The sequence below is a fragment of the Callospermophilus lateralis genome, chromosome 4 (assembly GCF_048772815.1).
Source record: "Callospermophilus lateralis isolate mCalLat2 chromosome 4, mCalLat2.hap1, whole genome shotgun sequence".
In the NCBI taxonomy this organism is placed as follows: Eukaryota; Metazoa; Chordata; class Mammalia; order Rodentia; family Sciuridae; genus Callospermophilus; species Callospermophilus lateralis.
Window position 1 is genome coordinate 93,233,050 of NC_135308.1, and position 17,607 is coordinate 93,250,656.

The 17,607-nt window shown below is 37.1% G+C and overlaps 1 protein-coding gene across 2 annotated transcripts in view; it reads right to left on the reverse strand.

The window, feature by feature from the left end:
• Positions 1 to 17,607, reverse strand: part of Itpr2 (inositol 1,4,5-trisphosphate receptor type 2) — a 474,501-nt gene that overhangs the window by 330,074 nt on the left and 126,820 nt on the right. For both annotated transcript variants that reach the window (XM_077109287.1, XM_076854229.2), the window contains 4 exons: positions 13,355 to 13,506; positions 9,432 to 9,531; positions 8,738 to 8,898; positions 469 to 610 (listed from right to left, as the gene is read on the reverse strand). In XM_077109287.1, coding sequence (XP_076965402.1) covers positions 469 to 610; positions 8,738 to 8,898; positions 9,432 to 9,531; positions 13,355 to 13,506 — 555 coding nt within the window. The remainder of the gene's footprint in view (positions 1 to 468; positions 611 to 8,737; positions 8,899 to 9,431; positions 9,532 to 13,354; positions 13,507 to 17,607) is intronic.

Sequence of the window (17,607 nt, forward strand, 5' to 3'; positions counted from 1 at the left end):
AGAATTTTAACATTTATTTTTTTTCTTTTTAGTATTTGGCGGACACAACATCTTTGTCTGTATGTGGTGCTGAGGATCGAACCCAGGCCGCACGCATGCCAGGCGAGCTCGCTACCGCTTGAGCCATATCCCCAGCCCGGATCAGTCACTTCTAAGGGAAGCAAGTTGCCTCCTCTTCCTGGAGACTCCACTGGGAGAGGCCCAAGTGAGCAAGCTGGGAAGTGCATCTTCTCTCAAGTTTCCTCTCAGCCATCAGGCGGCTCCACCAGACTCCTTGACTAACTCTGAAAGACCCTCAGCAAGAACACCCACCTAAATTGCTCCTAGAGTTTTAATCCACAGAAACTTCAGTAAGTGTCTGTCTAGGGGTCATTTATAACACAGCAATAGATAATTAATACAAGGACTTTCCTGATACCATAATTTAAAAAACAAAATAAGCAAATTTAGCTTCATAACAAAATTCACCTGTGCCAATATGTTTTGTTCCCTCATTAGTTTTTGACGTTCTCGGTTAGGCTTGGTGATAACCACATCCAGAACTTCTTGTCCATTATTAGGCACATCAGCAACAAAAAAGATGAGGTCTTCCAATAATTTGGTTACAAACCTATCATAAAATGAAAAGGAAATGTTACTCTGTGGCTTAATGTTGGATTTTCTTTTTATTAAATGTAAGAACTGAAACAATGGAAAACAAAGTATTGATAATACAAATCTTTAATAAATAAAAGATAATATCTAATGCAGTTACTGTTTACCTTAACTTTTATAATAATATTCCTTCTCCAGTTCCTACTACAGCCTCTCTGCCTCTAGGTCTAATTGAGTATTTGCAGGCTTTTGTGAAATACAGTCCCAGGTGCCTCAACAACAGATGAGCTGGTAAGATAACACCACCAGATTCTTTTCCATGACTGATCAGCAAAGTAGAGTTTTTCCATTTCAGAGAAAATGGCTATCCCTCTAAATTACTAAATTCAAACTTTATTTTTACTATTCACTCAAGCTACTGCATTTCAATTTATCTAATGTACAGAACAAATGCTGGGCGCAGTGGGGCATGCCCGTAATCCCAGTGGCTTGGTACATTGAAGCAGGAGGTTTGTGAGTTCAAAGCCAGCCTCAGCAGCATAGTGAGACACTTAGCAACTTAGGCAGACACTTTCTCTAAAGAAAATATTTTAAAAGGCTGGAGATGTGGCTCAGTGGTTAAGCATCCCTGGGTTCAATCTGAAGAAGAAGGAGAAGGAGAAGGAGAAGAAAAATTTAAACAATCTGTGAAAAGAAACCAAGTAAGCAATTAGACCCTATTGTGAAAGTATCAACTGTTCTATAAAAACCATAGTATTCTAAAACCAAACACCAATGTTCACTTGTAACTTGATATTTTGGTTACTGTTATTATTGTAACTATTACTTGAACTTCAGTGGCATTTAATCCCTGAAGTGTTTTGAAAATTCTTCCTTACTTAACTTTTTGCTCCCTCCTTCCTCCGCCTGTTATTTGTAATTTTTTATGTTGGAAGGTAGATGGAGGCGGCCAGTCTTTATATTACTATAAACACTGGTAAACTTATTTGAACTCTGTATTTTTAAAAGAAATTTTGAAAGTTATTAATGATGAAGAACCATTTGTTATTTCATTTATAAATATGATTTTTATAGTAAAACAAAAAATATTTAAATTAGCATCCTTCATGTACTGGTAGCATAATCATTCTCGAGTATTAGCATGATCCATCATGATCACATTAATAATAAAACTACAAGTGTCTCAACTATTACAGTACTGTTAGAATATATTTAGTCAGGAAACATCCTGATCCCATCTCTAAGGATCCTATGCCTCCTTGGTGTTCCTATTTTAAATTTTAACTCAGTTCTTTAGAAAATGTGTCTAGCTGATAGGATTCACTAACATCTCAGAAGGCAACCACAGAAATAAAAAAACATGTACATTAAATATGATGTGAACTTCTTTTGAATTATGACTTAATGTCTTCTAAGTCATTCAGTTCTTCTTAAAACAGAAAACTTTTTTTTTTTTTTTTTTTTGAGCTCAGGTTACTTCAGCAAACTGAGATTAGTTAAAACTAGGTTGCAATTTGCTCAATACAAGTCCAGCTGGAACATAAATACTTGCATTTATTTTCTTTTTAAAACTATCAATATTCATTTTCTCTTTCTATTTCTCTAATTAGATATTTAGATAACTAAGAAAGCCCAACTTTGTGGTCAACTAACATCACTCTGCTTCAAAGTCTTCTAAATGCCGTGAAACCTGGCGATGGTTAATGGAATGATGATGAAGAAAATTAAGTCCTGACTGAAGATCACTGCACATAAGCCCAAGCTACAGAGCCCTCCCCAATGAGGGAGCGAAGGAAGACAGAAAATATGAATATTTGGTTTTTGTTTGGTTTGGTCTTTGTTTTTTGTTTTTTAATCTTTCATCTCAAGCATCCCATCTATGGCCAAAAAAAAAAAAAAAAAAAAACTGGTTTGCTTTTCATACTCCAGTTCTGTATTGGGTGGTTACACCTTTCTAACTCATGTAATTGTACTAATTTTTGTTTATTAAAAACTTTTTCTGGGGCTGGGGCTGTAGCTCAGTGGTACAGCACCTGCCTCGCACGTGTGAGGCACTGGGTTCAATCCTCAGCACTACATAAAAATAAATAAATAAAGATATTGTGTTCATCTACAACTAAAAAAAAAAAAAATTTAGAAAAAAACTTTTTCTGTGTGACTGTCAGGTTTAGCAATAATGATGTCCATAAGCATGTAATGTATATGTGTATTGTGCGTGTGCACGTGTGTGTGTGTGTGTGTGTGTGTGTGTGTGTGTATGACACAGCACACCTGAAGACATTAATAAGAAGTTTCATGGATCAGAAATCAAATAAGAATAACACAGGAAGAGCCTGGCTAACATTCAACCCTCACAAGATAGGCAGAACTGAAAGCACATGGAAGAGATGACACTAAAGATATAAAAGAAGGGAATAAAGTTGGGGTTCTCTACCTCTTCAAATATCCCCCCAAATCCACTGGCCCCCTCTAGGGTCTGGTAGTAGAAGGGAACAGAAAGCACATGAAAGTCTGGGGCTAGCCACCTGCGATCACAATGACCACTGGTCACCAGAGGACCTGAAATCTCAGCCTTCAATGCCAGACCCAGCTCTGGGCTAGTGGGAACAGGGAGACAAAATCCAAAGCTAATAGAGAAAATGAATGAACATAGAAAGGAAAAGCAAAATCCTCCCACCTGAAAAGAGACTGAAGAGTGAAATTCCAAAGCACATGAAGAAAACTGATTAAGAAAGACAACCATCACAATAAAGAATCGGGAGACTAATTCATTACCAATAAAACCAAGTAACAAAACAATTTCAAAATAACTTTTAAATGAGTATTTTTTTTTGGTCCTCCAATGGGTAAAGAAAGCAGGTATCTACCAAAAACAATACAACATTTTAAAATGCTGGTGTGAATGAAGAATGGGGGTATATGCAAAGAACCTATAGAGATATAAAAAAAAAATCACAATTTAAATCACTTAAGTAAAAGTCTAATTGATGAAGGTAAACTATTCTGCACATATTCTAAGAACAATTAGTGATTATAAGACAGTATGAAAAAATGAATATAAATAGAATAGAGAGACTTAAAAGGCAATTATAAAAGATTAAATTAGGAGTTGAGGAAGATGATTAAGAGGAGACCATATATATTTAATAGGTGTTTTGACAGAAAAGAGGAAAATGGAAAGAATCAATATTTGAAGGAAAGTGGATGAAAAACTTAACATTAAAGAAAAACATACGTATTCGGATTAAACTAACTGTCAAGGGGGAAGAACAGAAATAAAACATCCCCTTGAAAACACAGTGAGACATTAGGACATTGAGGACAGAGAAGAAAATCTAAAAATTACCAGACAGTAAAGAAAAATTACCAGTAAAGATAACAAGATAACAACTGACAGCATATTTTCTAAGAGCAACAAAAGATTCCAGAAAATCATTAAACTATAGCTATAAAATACTATAAGAAAATAGTTGTCACTCTAACATTTCATACACAAATTGTCACTTAAGAGTAGAGGCAAAACTTGGGGCTGGGAGCGTAGCTCAGAGGCACAATGCCTGCTTGGTATATGTGAAGCCCTAGGTTCCATGCCCAGGAGGAAAGAGAGAGGGAGGGAGGGAGAGAAAGAGGGGAAAAAAAGAGTAGAGGCAATATAAAAACATTTTAGACATTTTTATATATGTAAAGACTAAAGGTTATAACCCAACAGAGCTCTATTGAATGGACTGAAGAAAAGTGAGCCCAGAGAGAAATGAGATGCAAGAATTAAAAGCAAGCAGAGAGAGATAATTAATCACTGGAAAACAACTTTTAGAAATTAAATTTCTCAGTAAAAAGATGGTTCAGGGGGTGCAGTGGTGCATGCCTGTAATCCCAGCGGCTCAGGAGGCTAAGGCAAGAGGATCGTGAGTTCAAAGCCAGCCTCAGCGAAAGCAAGACACTAAGCAATTCAGTGAGACCCTGTTTTTAAATAAAATATAAAATAGGGCTGGGGATGTGGCTCGGTGGTTGAGTACCCCTGAGTTCAATCCCCGGTACCCCCAAAAAAAGGATCTTACATCACAATTTATATGACACATTTGTTCTTTTGTATGTATCAAATATAAAATAAAACTACAAATGAATAAACACAGAACTGTGGTTCTAGGCATATGCTTCATGAATGATGGGAGGGAGACTATCAGTGCACAAGCAAAGCAATGCTGAGGCACTTTCTCCCATGAGAAGAAGAAAAAAGTATTAATAACTTCAAGCTTTATAAGAAAGAATACATAAGAAAATGTATAATTAAGAATTTGGGGGCTAGGGCTGTAGCTCAGTGATAGAGTGCTAGTCTCACAGGTGTGAGGCACATGGTTCGATCCCCAGCATCATATAAAAATAAATACATAAAAGATATTGTGTCCATTTACAACTAAAAAAAAAAATTTTAATGGAAAGAAAAGAATTTCAAGGCTGAGGTTATGGTTCAGTGGTAGAGCACTTGCCTAGCACATGTGAGGTACTGGGTTCAATCCTCAGCACCCCATAAAAATAAATAGAATTATTAGAAAAAAGAATTTCAGAGCACTTGCCAAAAAACAGAAGTACAACCTCAAGCTTCTGAATCAGTAGAGGAAAAGATAAGATGGGGAAGGGAAGGGAGAGATAACCTTCATCCATTGAACAGAAAGCAAAAAGGAAGTGGAAGGAAAAGAAAAGCTACCCTAGGTAAAAAAAATACGAATGAGCCCAAAGACATTATTTATTACATGCAAAGTAATTAAACTTGCAAAATAAAATAGACTATTCGATTAAGTTTTTAAAAATCAAGGTCTCTGCTGCTCATAAGACACATAACTAAAACAAAATGACCAGGAAATCTGCAATCAAGGGACACTGAAAAAGAGGCATCAGGTAAATATTAAAGAAAAGATAGCTGGTGTTGCAATTGTAATATCAGGCAGATAACATTTGGTGAAAAATGATGGTGCTGTGGAAAGCAACCTCAGAGACATCTGACCTGGTGATCCCCTGTTGGATAACCTCTCTAGATCCTGAGCTTCACCAAGGGGAATAAGAGCCAGACTTCAAGTCTATAAGTTGTGTGGAGACACCTACAATCTAAGATCTTCAGCACCTATTAGCACCACGCATGCATGCATGGAGAAATGTCTGACATAATTCTGAATTAATTACATCTGTAAATAGTGGATGCTACATACAAACCCTATGCAGGTAAAACATGCTCCCTCAGATGTACAATGCACTACAGAAATTCTGATTAAGGAGCACACATGTCACCTCCTCAAGGTCTGCACAGCAGTCAACAGTCCTTCATATTTCCTTTCTCTCCCCTCCAACATGTTCCTAATACCTCTATTTCATTGGTGCAACTATGTAAAATGCAAGCAGAAAATCCAGCTGAAAATTATCTAAAGTTGAGCATCTTGGAGCACAACACAGCAACTGTGCCTCCGGAGTCCTTTCCTGGGCTGAGTAAAAGGAGGGTTACAAGGGATAAAGAGAGAATTCCAACACCACAGGCATTTTGAGACAGACCTGCAATATTCTCACACCCTCCCTTTGACCTAGTATCATCTTCCTGGTTTTGAGTAAAAAGAACATCTAATAATAACTTCATTCTCCATAGGGGGAAAAAGTCAGGGTTGTCAGTTATTTTCAGAAAGAATTTTATATTGAATTCCAAAACTAAGAAAATAATACAGATGCATTCAACTATGCCAATAAACTCTACTATGCTGACAGGCAGCTTTGAATGCATTTTGATGGGAAATGGCTTTTCTAAGATTACTAAATTAAGATCAATAAGTGCAACTTCATATTTCTCAGGCAAAGTCTTCTCTTTGCTATTTTTTTTTCACTCTAAAAACAGCGATAAAAGAAGCAGAGGCAATAAAATGCATGATCTCTGCTCACTACTAGACCACCACCTTCCTTGGACACATCTAGTGAGAAGGTCCCCTCCATCAGTAACTGGAGAAAGAGCAACTTGAGTCAGGTGGCATCCAGTGATGGTGGAGCACTCATAATGGGAATCTTTATTTGTCCTTCTCTTCAGTGAATACCTTCATGCTTAGAATTGTAAGAGGGGCTTAGTAAATTTCTATGCATATGTGAAAGGGACAGAGACAGAAATGGATTCATCAAATGAAATTAGATAAATCTCAGGCAAATAAAAATTCCTATCTGCACATTAGAATCCATTTCCTGTCATAATTGAGCTCTGATATTTAATTATCTGTTTTCCATAAAAGTGGGGCAGTTGCTTCAGCTTCTGGCCTTTATTTATTTCCTCCAACAGGGTTAGAGATATAATTGAATACACGACAGTTGTTTTCCAATGCAGGTCTGTCAGGGGAAAAGCAGAGGAAAGAACAAAGAAAGCCGAGAACCAGCTATTTCATTTGTTTGCATATTTATGATTTTTTTTATCAACAGGAGCCGGACAGGGGGAAGCAAGTTAGTGTTTTATTCCTTTGTATTATAAGTTACATACCTAAAAGTCTCTAAAACATATATGTTTAGTTAAGGGATACTTACAATGTGAGCCCCATGACACCACCACCCAGAGCAAGCAACAGACAATTACAGTTGTTTCTTTCCCTCACCAGTCAACACCTGCCTCCCCTCATAGAGGAAACACCAACTGAATTTTGTGACAATGATTTTCTTGAACGTCTTTATAGGCCTTCCAATTGCCAAAACACCCCTCAAGAAGTTGCATTTATTTAGCTTGTTTTTTAACTTACAAATAGTGTAACAGCGAATGCATTTGTTGTGACTTATTTTCACTCAATCTAAAAAGTTTGTTAGATTTATTCACAGCATTGCACACAAATGTAGTTCTTTAATTTTCACAGCTATACTGTATTCCAGTGTATGAATATATCATGACTTTAATCATCTATTTAATGGGTGATGGATATGTGGACAGAGTTCAGTCTGGGAGTATTTAGAACAAGGCTGGACATTCCTGAGCATCTGTTCTGTGGCACATATGGAGGAGATCCTTTTGGACAGATGTTCAAGAATATTCAGCCAAGAGTGAAACTGGCAAGCCACAGGATGTTTACTTCTTTAACTTAACTAGTTTCTGCAAGGTACTTATCTCAGTTACCATCTCACCAGCTGTGTCTGAGAGTTCTAATGCATGAATGCCTTGACTTGGTAAACACCTTTATCTTGTTCAAATTAAAAGATAAGTTGCAAATCATGAAAAGGGAAAAATAGGACATTTGTGCTCAGATGTGCTGAAAAGCACACAGACTTTAAACTACATGTATTTGAAGCCCCCATTTATTACTTATGTGACCTTACACAAGTTGCTCATTCTCTCGATTCTCCTTTATATATAATGAGAATATCTACCTCAGGACCATTTGAAGGATCAAATAAAATACATGTGTGAAGCCTAACACAGTACCTGATTCAAAGTAGAGATGCAATAATTTCTAGCTATCATTTTCATCCTCTCTCTCACTTATTTCCAAAACCAGTTTGAGAACCAAGGATCCAGTTTCTCTGAATGAGTTAAAAGGGCAGAAAGCTATGCCTTGCAGATTTTTTTCTAGTACTCCATTTTTAATTTTTTTTTTTTTTCATTTTGAAATACTAGAGCTGAGAAATGTGTCATGAATTAAAAATGACCAGAAAAACATAAAACTTCCTTTAGGACATTAAACTCTAAGACCAAATATCAAATCAAGTGCAACAAATGGTATCATGAAGCCTTTAAAAGAAAAGATCAAAGAATAACTACAGGGTTGGGATTGTGGCTCAGTAGTAGAGCGGTTGCCTCACACATGTGAGGCACTGGGTTTGATTCTCAGCACCGCATACAAATAAATGAATAAAATAAAAGGTCCTCATCAACTAAAAAAAATTATTAAAAAAAAAGAATAACTACAAACAACTATTTTCAAGACATGGAAAAAGCAAATACTCCATCAGATTTTAAATCATTGCTTTTCATTCACTCATTATGATCAAGAGAAATTAAGTCCTCACCTCATTCAGAAGGAATTGTTCTACTACCAAGAATATTCTATTATTCCCTTAGAGTCACTCATTCACTGAAGGTATAAAGCAAGAATTGACAATTAATTCTTGATGATTAAAAGCCATTTTAAAAGTTACTAACCTCCTTTCATTCTGAGTTATGGTGCCATTTTCCAGCTTTTTAACCGTGGTTGCTAGCACTTTGTTTGCATCATTAGCAAAGTCTAAGTCTCGGACCTCAGACAGTGGGACAGACACAATGGCAAATGCTTCTTTATCCTCTTTTGTTTGGCAGGTTCCAATCTGGAATGTGTTTTTCCATTAAGATTAGTTTTGCTAAATAACGATGCAATATTCTTCAAAGACTAATATGTATCAGTACTGTTTAAGAAATATAAGGCAAGAATAGATAATCCAAACACAGTAACTCCCACATGCATCACTCTCTGGGAAAGAATGCAAGGATGCGGTGATTTCCATGCCCATTCCCTGCCCTGATTCCAAAGTACCAAAAAAATTGTCCCTTCCACACTTGTCCCTTGCTTCAGTTCCAACAGAGCACAGAAGAGGCAATCCTGAAATCATACCCTCTTCCCAAATATTGTTCCCATTCTTTTTGGAATCTGTACTACGGCCTCCTGACTGACAGTCCTGCTACAGCCAACCCATATGGTTCCGCTACCTCAGCAAGTGGCAGATATAAGAACTTAATGAAATTAATTACAATAATCTCTAATGTTGATGAAGGTGGATTCTAAGGAACATGTCAGAAACCCTCTAAATCCTACAAACACAACATTTGACAAAAAAATTAAACCATTCTCGGCAATATTTACCTTCAACATAACAGGTCGTTCTTCATCTGTGTCTATAGGAATACTAGTACTGGTTACCCATGTGTTGGTGCATAAATGTCTTAATCGAACATATGAGTTCCTAAAAGAAAAAAATATAAAAGACATACTATAACAAATTTGACATATTTGTCAACATATAACAATTTGACATATTTAACAGTTTCATATATGATAGGAACATAAATATATCTTAGACTATCAAGATACATTTGGATTATGAAAAAATTCTGAATTTAGACTACTTCAAAGCAAGCATACTATTTTTACCCAGGCCAAAGTGTCAACATCAGCAGAATCAACATCACCAGGGAACTTAGCCAAAATGTAAATTCTGAGACCTTACCCCAGTCCATTAAATCAGAAACTCTGGGGGTAAGGCCCCAAAATGAGTAGTTCAACAGGCTTCTCAGGCAATTTAATGCACACTAAAGGAACACTGATCAAGTAACCACCTCCATTAGAACTGCTCCTGCCAGCTGTCCCCTGTGTAGCTTAATCATCTGCATGTGAAAGTATGTACAGTTGATCCCCGTTATTTGTGAATTCCATACTTGTAAATTCTACTTACTAAAATTTATCTGTAACCCCAAGATCATAGAGCTTTTGCGGTCATTTGAGGACATGTGCAGAGTGACAAAGCATTTGAGTCATCCAACAGGCACATTTCCAAGCTGAGGTCCAGCAAGGTGACATTTGGCCTCCTTGTTCCAGCTCTACTGTAAATACATGTTCCCTCTGCAGTCTACTTAGTGCCATATTTTTTTTTCCATTTCCATGCTTCTTATTGGAGATTTTGGTGTTTAAAATGGCCCCCATTCTAGAAATGCTATCAACCATTCCTATGATATGACTAAAGAAAATTCTTGTGCTAGATAAGCTTCATGTAGGCCTGAGTTATAGTCCTGTTTCCATGAGGTCAATGTTAATGAATCAACAGTACATAGACAATAAGGTGTCTTTAAACAGACATGAACACAAAACCAGTTTATGTACCGACAGAAACTAACAGAACATAACCCTATACTTCCCCTATGAACAATGGTTCATTCTGCTAATGGCTCATTTTGCTAATTCCATGAATCATGAATAACAAAAATTCACTGCATATGACCATTGAGAAAGTGCCTGGAAAATCACACTTAGACCTTCATGCAGCTCAAATATTACCATTTTTATTGAATCTTACCATTATTTCTTTAACAAATATGTGTATAGGACTAATTAAAAGAAAAGCCCATAAAGTTTTCTGCCTTAGAGTTGCTGAGTATAAAGATTAAACATAAACATATCATACAACATAAGATGTAAAACATTTTGGCCAATAAGAGAAAATAAATAAAATACCAGCGACCTCAGGGAAAGAGATTCATTCAACAATATGGTTCTGCATTCACACAAGTAGAATAAATAGAAAATGAGTTGCAAAAATCTAAAATGACAAGTATCCAGTTCTGAAGATTAAACCCAGGGGTGCTTTACACTGAGCTGCTTCCCTAGTCCTTTTAATTTATCATGAGGCAAGATCTTGCTAAGCTGCTGAGACTGGCCTCCAACTTGTGATCCTCCTGCCTGAGCCTCTTGAGTAGCTGGGATTACAGGTGTGCACCATTGTGCTCAGCATAAGCATCCAATTCTTGTCTAAATAACCAAAATTTTTGAAATGTCTCTGGTCTTCCACTTATCTTCTGCACTGAATTACACAGGAGATATCATTTGTATTCAGTGGTCTTCCTTTGCATTTTAAGCATCAGGAAAGTGGATCATAGCTTATATATCTCTGTGGCTCTTTCCCCTATTTTACCCTGGCACTTCTTCAATACAGGTTGAGTACCCTTTATCCAAAATGCTTGTAACCACAGTGTTTCATATTTTAGATTTTTCCACTTTAGAATATGAGCATAATGAGACATCTTGGGGGTGGTCCCAAGTTTAAACATGAAACTCGTTGATGTTTTACACATACCTTAGACATATAGCCTGAAGATAACGTTATACAATATTTGTGGTGCACCTATATTTTTACTAAAACCTATCATATAAGGTCAGGTGTAGAATTTCCCACCTGTAGCATCATGTTGGCATTCAAAAAGTATCTGTTTGGGAAATATTTCAAATTTCGGATTTTCATATTAGGGATGCTCAACCTGTATGTACTTACCGAGTTAACTCTTATTTCTGGGTTCCAAATAAAAGAGAATATACTCCAGCCTGTTAACTTACATCTTGAGAGGATTTTGGAACTGAGTACCTCTTTAGGACCTGTGCCATAGAAATCTATTGTCAGTAGACCTTGATGTAATCTGAACAGTGAGATCCTTTACCATTTCCTTGAACAAACTCTCTTGACAGGCATTCAAGAAAGACTCCACTTTCAAGCCAAGTCTGGTGGCATGCACCTATAATCCCAGAGGCTTGGGAGGCTGAGGCAAGAGGACCACAAGTTCAAAGCCAACATCAGCAACTTAGCAAGGTTAAGCAACTCAGCAAGACTCTGTCTCTAAATAAAATATTTTGTTTAAAAAAAAAAAAAAAAACACAGTTGGGGATGTGGTTCAGTGGTTAAACACCCTTGGGTTCATTCCCAAGTACCCCCGCCCCCGAAAAAAAACCTCCAATTTTGCTAAAAAATCTAAAATGAGTGAAGTCATTCCAAGGAGTAATTAAGATCCCAATTCTGGGAAGACAAGGCAGGAGACAGACCTGATGGGGGATCTCTTTATAGACCATATGGGAGAAAGGGAAGCCTGAGAGATGGACTCACATAAAGTCAAGATTCAGCAACATTCCTCATGAATGAGAATACCATGGAATTCTCATACCCTGGGACACTCCACAGTGGTGTTTCTCAGCAGTATTAGTACAGCCACATTTTACCCTTCCCCAAAGGGACTGATACAACAGCGCCTGCATCTTTGCATAGTTACCTTCATTCACTTAACCTCTACCCAAGGCCTAAGTATAACACTGCTCCATCAAGGCCAACTGAGCAATACCCCACCCTGGCCCAACAATGTGGACGGCACACAGTGTGTCCAACAAGCGCATCAGGGTGCTACTGTTGGAAGAGAGTTGTGGGCAAAAGAGCTCAACTGAAATAGTCAAATTCAAGCAAAAAAACATAAGATATTCTCTTACATTAGGTTCTGACTGTCTCATTTCCCATCGCCCTCCCCCTTACCCACTTAGATCCAACTCTACTTGCCTCCTCACTGGTCCTTAAAAACACCTAGTAAATTTCAAGATTCTTCCATTCCCTCTTCCTGCTGCTTGAAACACTACTCCCAGATGGAGTGGACTCAATCCCTTGATTCAAGGGCCATTCCTACACATTCTGATCTAACAGAATTCTCCGTACTCTGCAATTTTTCTTCAAAACATTGTCATTACCTGACCCTATATTTTGTGTTTGCTGGTTTATTTACTGCTTGTCTCTTCCATTTGAATGTCAGAATATAACCAGTTTGCTCACTGTTGTCTTCTAAGTGCCAAAGGCAATGCCTGGAATGTAATCAATGTTCCTTAAATATTGTTGACTGAATCACTAAATAAATGAACAAATGAAGTGGGGAACCTGACATAATAAAAATAAATGATAAAAGTATTCCTAGAAATGCTTTTAGATTATTTATCATTTTTGTAACCAAAGGCCATATAAGTAATAGGAATAAATGATTCTTATAAATTTTTCAGAACTCAATTGGTCCTGTACCTTTTAATTATTTATAAGAATAAAATAAACTATGTTAATCTACTCACAAAAGAGGCACAATATTTTACACACTTTTTCTTCACTTATGCTCTGGATATCACAGAAATTATATTAACACTATGATTTTCATTCCTTACTTACTCCTAAAACTATTCAAAGAAACATCTTTTAACCATATATTCTTTTTTTTTACCTCGGAACCAAGCAGTCAGCTCTCTGAAGAGTTGTGGCATCCAGTTCAAAAAGAGATGCAATGTCGTTTCCATGTGGGACTGAGACCAAAGTATACATGATCTTCTCTCCTGACTGGCGTTTTTTCTTTGAAGTTGGAAGGTCTCCATCTCTCTGTTGAGAAGATATAAAGTTATGTACTTTTATCAACTTTCTTATTAAACTAGCCACTTAATCAGGAGATAGTGTTTGAATTTGCATGTTTCTAAAGATGTCTATTTGACAAGATCCAGAAAAAGCAGATTAGACCTGACAGTCTTTGAGGAAACTATTATCAAGACACACACTCCTAGGTGACATTGGATCCAGGCACATCGTTACGGCACTCACATTCACAATAGCTATGGTTCTTTTCCTTGTTTCCTTCAATCTATTGAAAAGTAAGGATTTGGGCCATTTGATAAACCAAATACAGAGAATAAACAAGGCTTCATCTAGATCCATAAATAAAAGACATACAAATGGGAAACAAATATATGAAAAGGTACTCAACATCACTAAGCATCATGGAAATACAAATCCAAACCACCATGAACTATCACACCGTTAGAATGTGTATTTTCAAGAAGAAAAGAGACAGTAAGTATTGGGAGGGTATAGAGAGAAAAGAACCATTGCACACTGTTGGTGGGACTGTAGGTGCAGCCCTCATGAAACACAATATGGATATTCCTAAAGAAACTAAAAAGAGAACTATCACGTGGCCCAGTAATCCCTCCTCTGGGCACAGACCCAATGGAGATGAAATCTCCACTCATAAAGACATCTGTGCCCCACATTCACTGAAGTACTATTCACAATGGTCATCGCATGGAGACAACATAAGTCGTCCATTGATGGATGAAAAGGCAAAGAAATCTGTGAGACATATATAAATACACATACAGAGAGACAGATGGTCCCCCATTTAAAATGGCTTGACTTATAATTTTTTTGACTTTATGATGTGTAAAATCAATATGCATTCATTAGAAACCACACTCCAAAAAATGAATTTTGATCTTTTCCTAGGCTAGCAATCTGCAGCATGATACTCTCTTGCTATGCCAAAACACCTCAGCTCTCAGTCAGCTACAAGGTCTCAAAAATCAACAACCAATGATTAATAGTATACTGTATTGCTAAGGATATGATGTTTGGTAGGTTAGGAATGTTAAACACATTTTCAACTATGATATTTTCAACTTACAATAGGTTTAACAGAATGTGATCCCATCATAAGTCAAGAAACATCTGAACAATGGAATATTATTCAGACTTTAAAAAAAACAAAAACGGGGGGAGAACTTGACATTTGTGACAACAGATATAAACGTAGGGGACATAATGCTAAGTAAAATAAGCCAGACACAAGAAAACAAAATACCACATGGTATCAGTTAAGTGCTCCTGGGTTCAATCCCTGGTACCTCCTCCCCCCACAAAAAATAAAAGGTAACTATATGAGATAATGGATATGTTAATTTGTTTCATTATAATAATAATTTCACCTTGCATATGTATATTAAAACATCATGTGATACACCTTAAGTGTATACAATTTTTAAAAGGAGAGAGAGAGAAGGAAAAAAGGAAGGAAGGAAGGCATGCAAGCAGGCAGAGGTGTGTTATGTCCTGGTCTATATCATGCAACTTGATAAGAAAATCCAGGTGTTATGCTAAGATACACCTGGTAATGAAGCACTATTCTCTAAGGCTCTAACATCTGATGGTGCCACAGAAACCACATTGCTGACTGCAAACAGCTGAGACAAGAAGGCCTGAACAAGGCCCACAGAATCCTTAACAGGCCCATTAGAACACCGCATGCAACTAAGAGTGGCTTCTCAAGGTTAAAAACACACTGACAGATGATACTGAAGACGGTAAGGATTTCAATGAAGAGGCTGAGGAACATGAGGAAGAAGGAGGAGGTTCAAGAAGAGGAAGTGGTCATTCCAAAAGAAGCAAAAGGAAGTTTGTTTTAAATTATAACCTCAGAAATATAAAACATGGGGAGAAATAGGCCAGGATGATAACAGTGGCAAATAAATACTATGAAAGAACATAAGATATTCTCTTACATTAGGTTCTGACCTTTTGGATTTCATAACGCTTTTGCTGCAAAAAAGAAAGAACCACCAACACGGTGAGTGGCATTAACGCATGTGAGAGAAGACTGCCTCAGAATGTAAGAACACAGAAATGATGGACGAGATCAGTCAGTTGTAGAAATAACTAGAAGGATTTTTGTGTACGTGTAGGTAATGGGATTTGGGCATGCCTTAGTCTGTTTTCTATTGCTACAACTGAACACCACAGATTGGGTAGCTAATAAGAACGGTTTATTTAGCTAATGATTCTGGAGGCTGGAGGTTCAGGAACACGGTGCCGACTACTGGTGACACCTTCTCGCTGTACCCTAACGTGGTACAAGGCACCACATGGCAAAACAGAGAAAGCTAGTCAGAGAGCTCACTTTTATCATAAAGCCATGTCTATAATAACCTACTAATCCCTGAATAAATTAACCCATTCATGAGGGAAGAACCCTCATGCCACAGTCACCTCTCAAAAGTCCTACCTCTCCACACTACTTGCATTGGGGACCAAGTTGCCAACACATGAAATGTAGGGACACTTTTCAATCATAGCAGCACATAAGCGGCTTCCGTGGAATATTGGATGGGACAACCAAGAGCTTATCAATTACACTGGACCATGTTTGAAGAAAGGCTTTATTAACAGAAGATCAGCAGGTAACCTAAATAAATGGAGCATCTGTGAGCAAGAACTTCACAGGTTCTCAGATCACTGACAAGCATAGATGTAATAAATGGGTATGCCAATCTTCTTGGTAGAATGCCATAGTCCTTTTAGGACTATGGCATATAATTCCCTGACTGAGTCTCCTATACACCAATCTTCTCATTATAATTTAGCTTTTAATATAGATATTCTTTCAAGGGCAATGCACTAACTGACCCAACTATTTAGATCTACTAACAGTTGAAAGTTGATGTTGTGGCTTATCTATCAGTCACTTGTGAGTTCACTTAGGAGGAGTCAATTCCCCTCCATTTATTCTCCTTTTGGAATGCTAATGAAATGAATTTTCTAAACCAATAAGAAGATATCAGATCTAGGTTCCTAAAGATAACCTTCTTACCAACTCTCCCTGGTACTGTCTTCCTGTGGGGGTCCAAGCAAATCAGTCAGGAGCCTCTTTATTTTGATACTCTGACATTGAAACACTGAGAATCTTTTCCAAACACAGGAAAAAAATCACTAATTAGGGTTAATTAAAACAGGCCATTCTGAGTTACTCATGCTATTTAAGACCTGTGGTTTTACTTTAATTACATAGAATATATGGAATGTACTATTCTGCCCTTAAATAATTCATGCAGGTCTTTGAAAAATGGCTTTAATGAATAGAAAATTTTCCATTTCTAAATAACACAACAGTTGTTTATGTGTGAATAAGAGCTTTTAACATGTTTAGTTGTTTTTGTTTTTTTTTAAAGACAAGTGCTGTTGTCTTAAGCATTTTGTTTTTGATCTCTCATACATTGTTAATTTGTTACATGAACTTTCTCTGTAAAGAGTTTGACAGTAAACTTCAAGGCATCTTCTGGAATTTTTAACTAATGATATCCCAATAACAAGTTTCAAGTATATATTTTTTTAATATATGAATCTGACTTCAATGTAGAACAAAGTCAATATTAGATCTTTATAGTATGAAGACAATCCTGCTCAGAACCATACGCTTGTGGCTTTTGTTTATAAACCCACATTGATTTTTAAGTAAGAAAAAGAAAGACATGGAAACAGTAGTTCCCTGTGTGGAATTACTGCAGCTCAATGGTCTCTCCCTTGAATCACAAAAATGCATTAAGGTCCCACAGAGCTTAAACAGGTGTGAAATGTAACATCAGTGAGCTCAATTTAGGATGACACAGGGTCTCAGAACGTTAACCGAGTACTGGGCTCTGGGCAAACTAGCATTTTCACTGGGAAGGAGAGGCAGGGCCTCCCAGGTTACAGGAGACACTGGCCCTTAAGAAAAGCCACTTAGGAAACTCAGGGCTCTCCTGGTTTCTCCTGCTGTCCTGGGGCCTGCCAGTGGCAGCAGAGCAGTTAGACCCCTGGAATACCTTTTGTGTTACTCACTGGTGAGTCATCAAATTTTTAGCAGGAACCTCACATTGCAATTCTGTTGTTGGGAGCCAG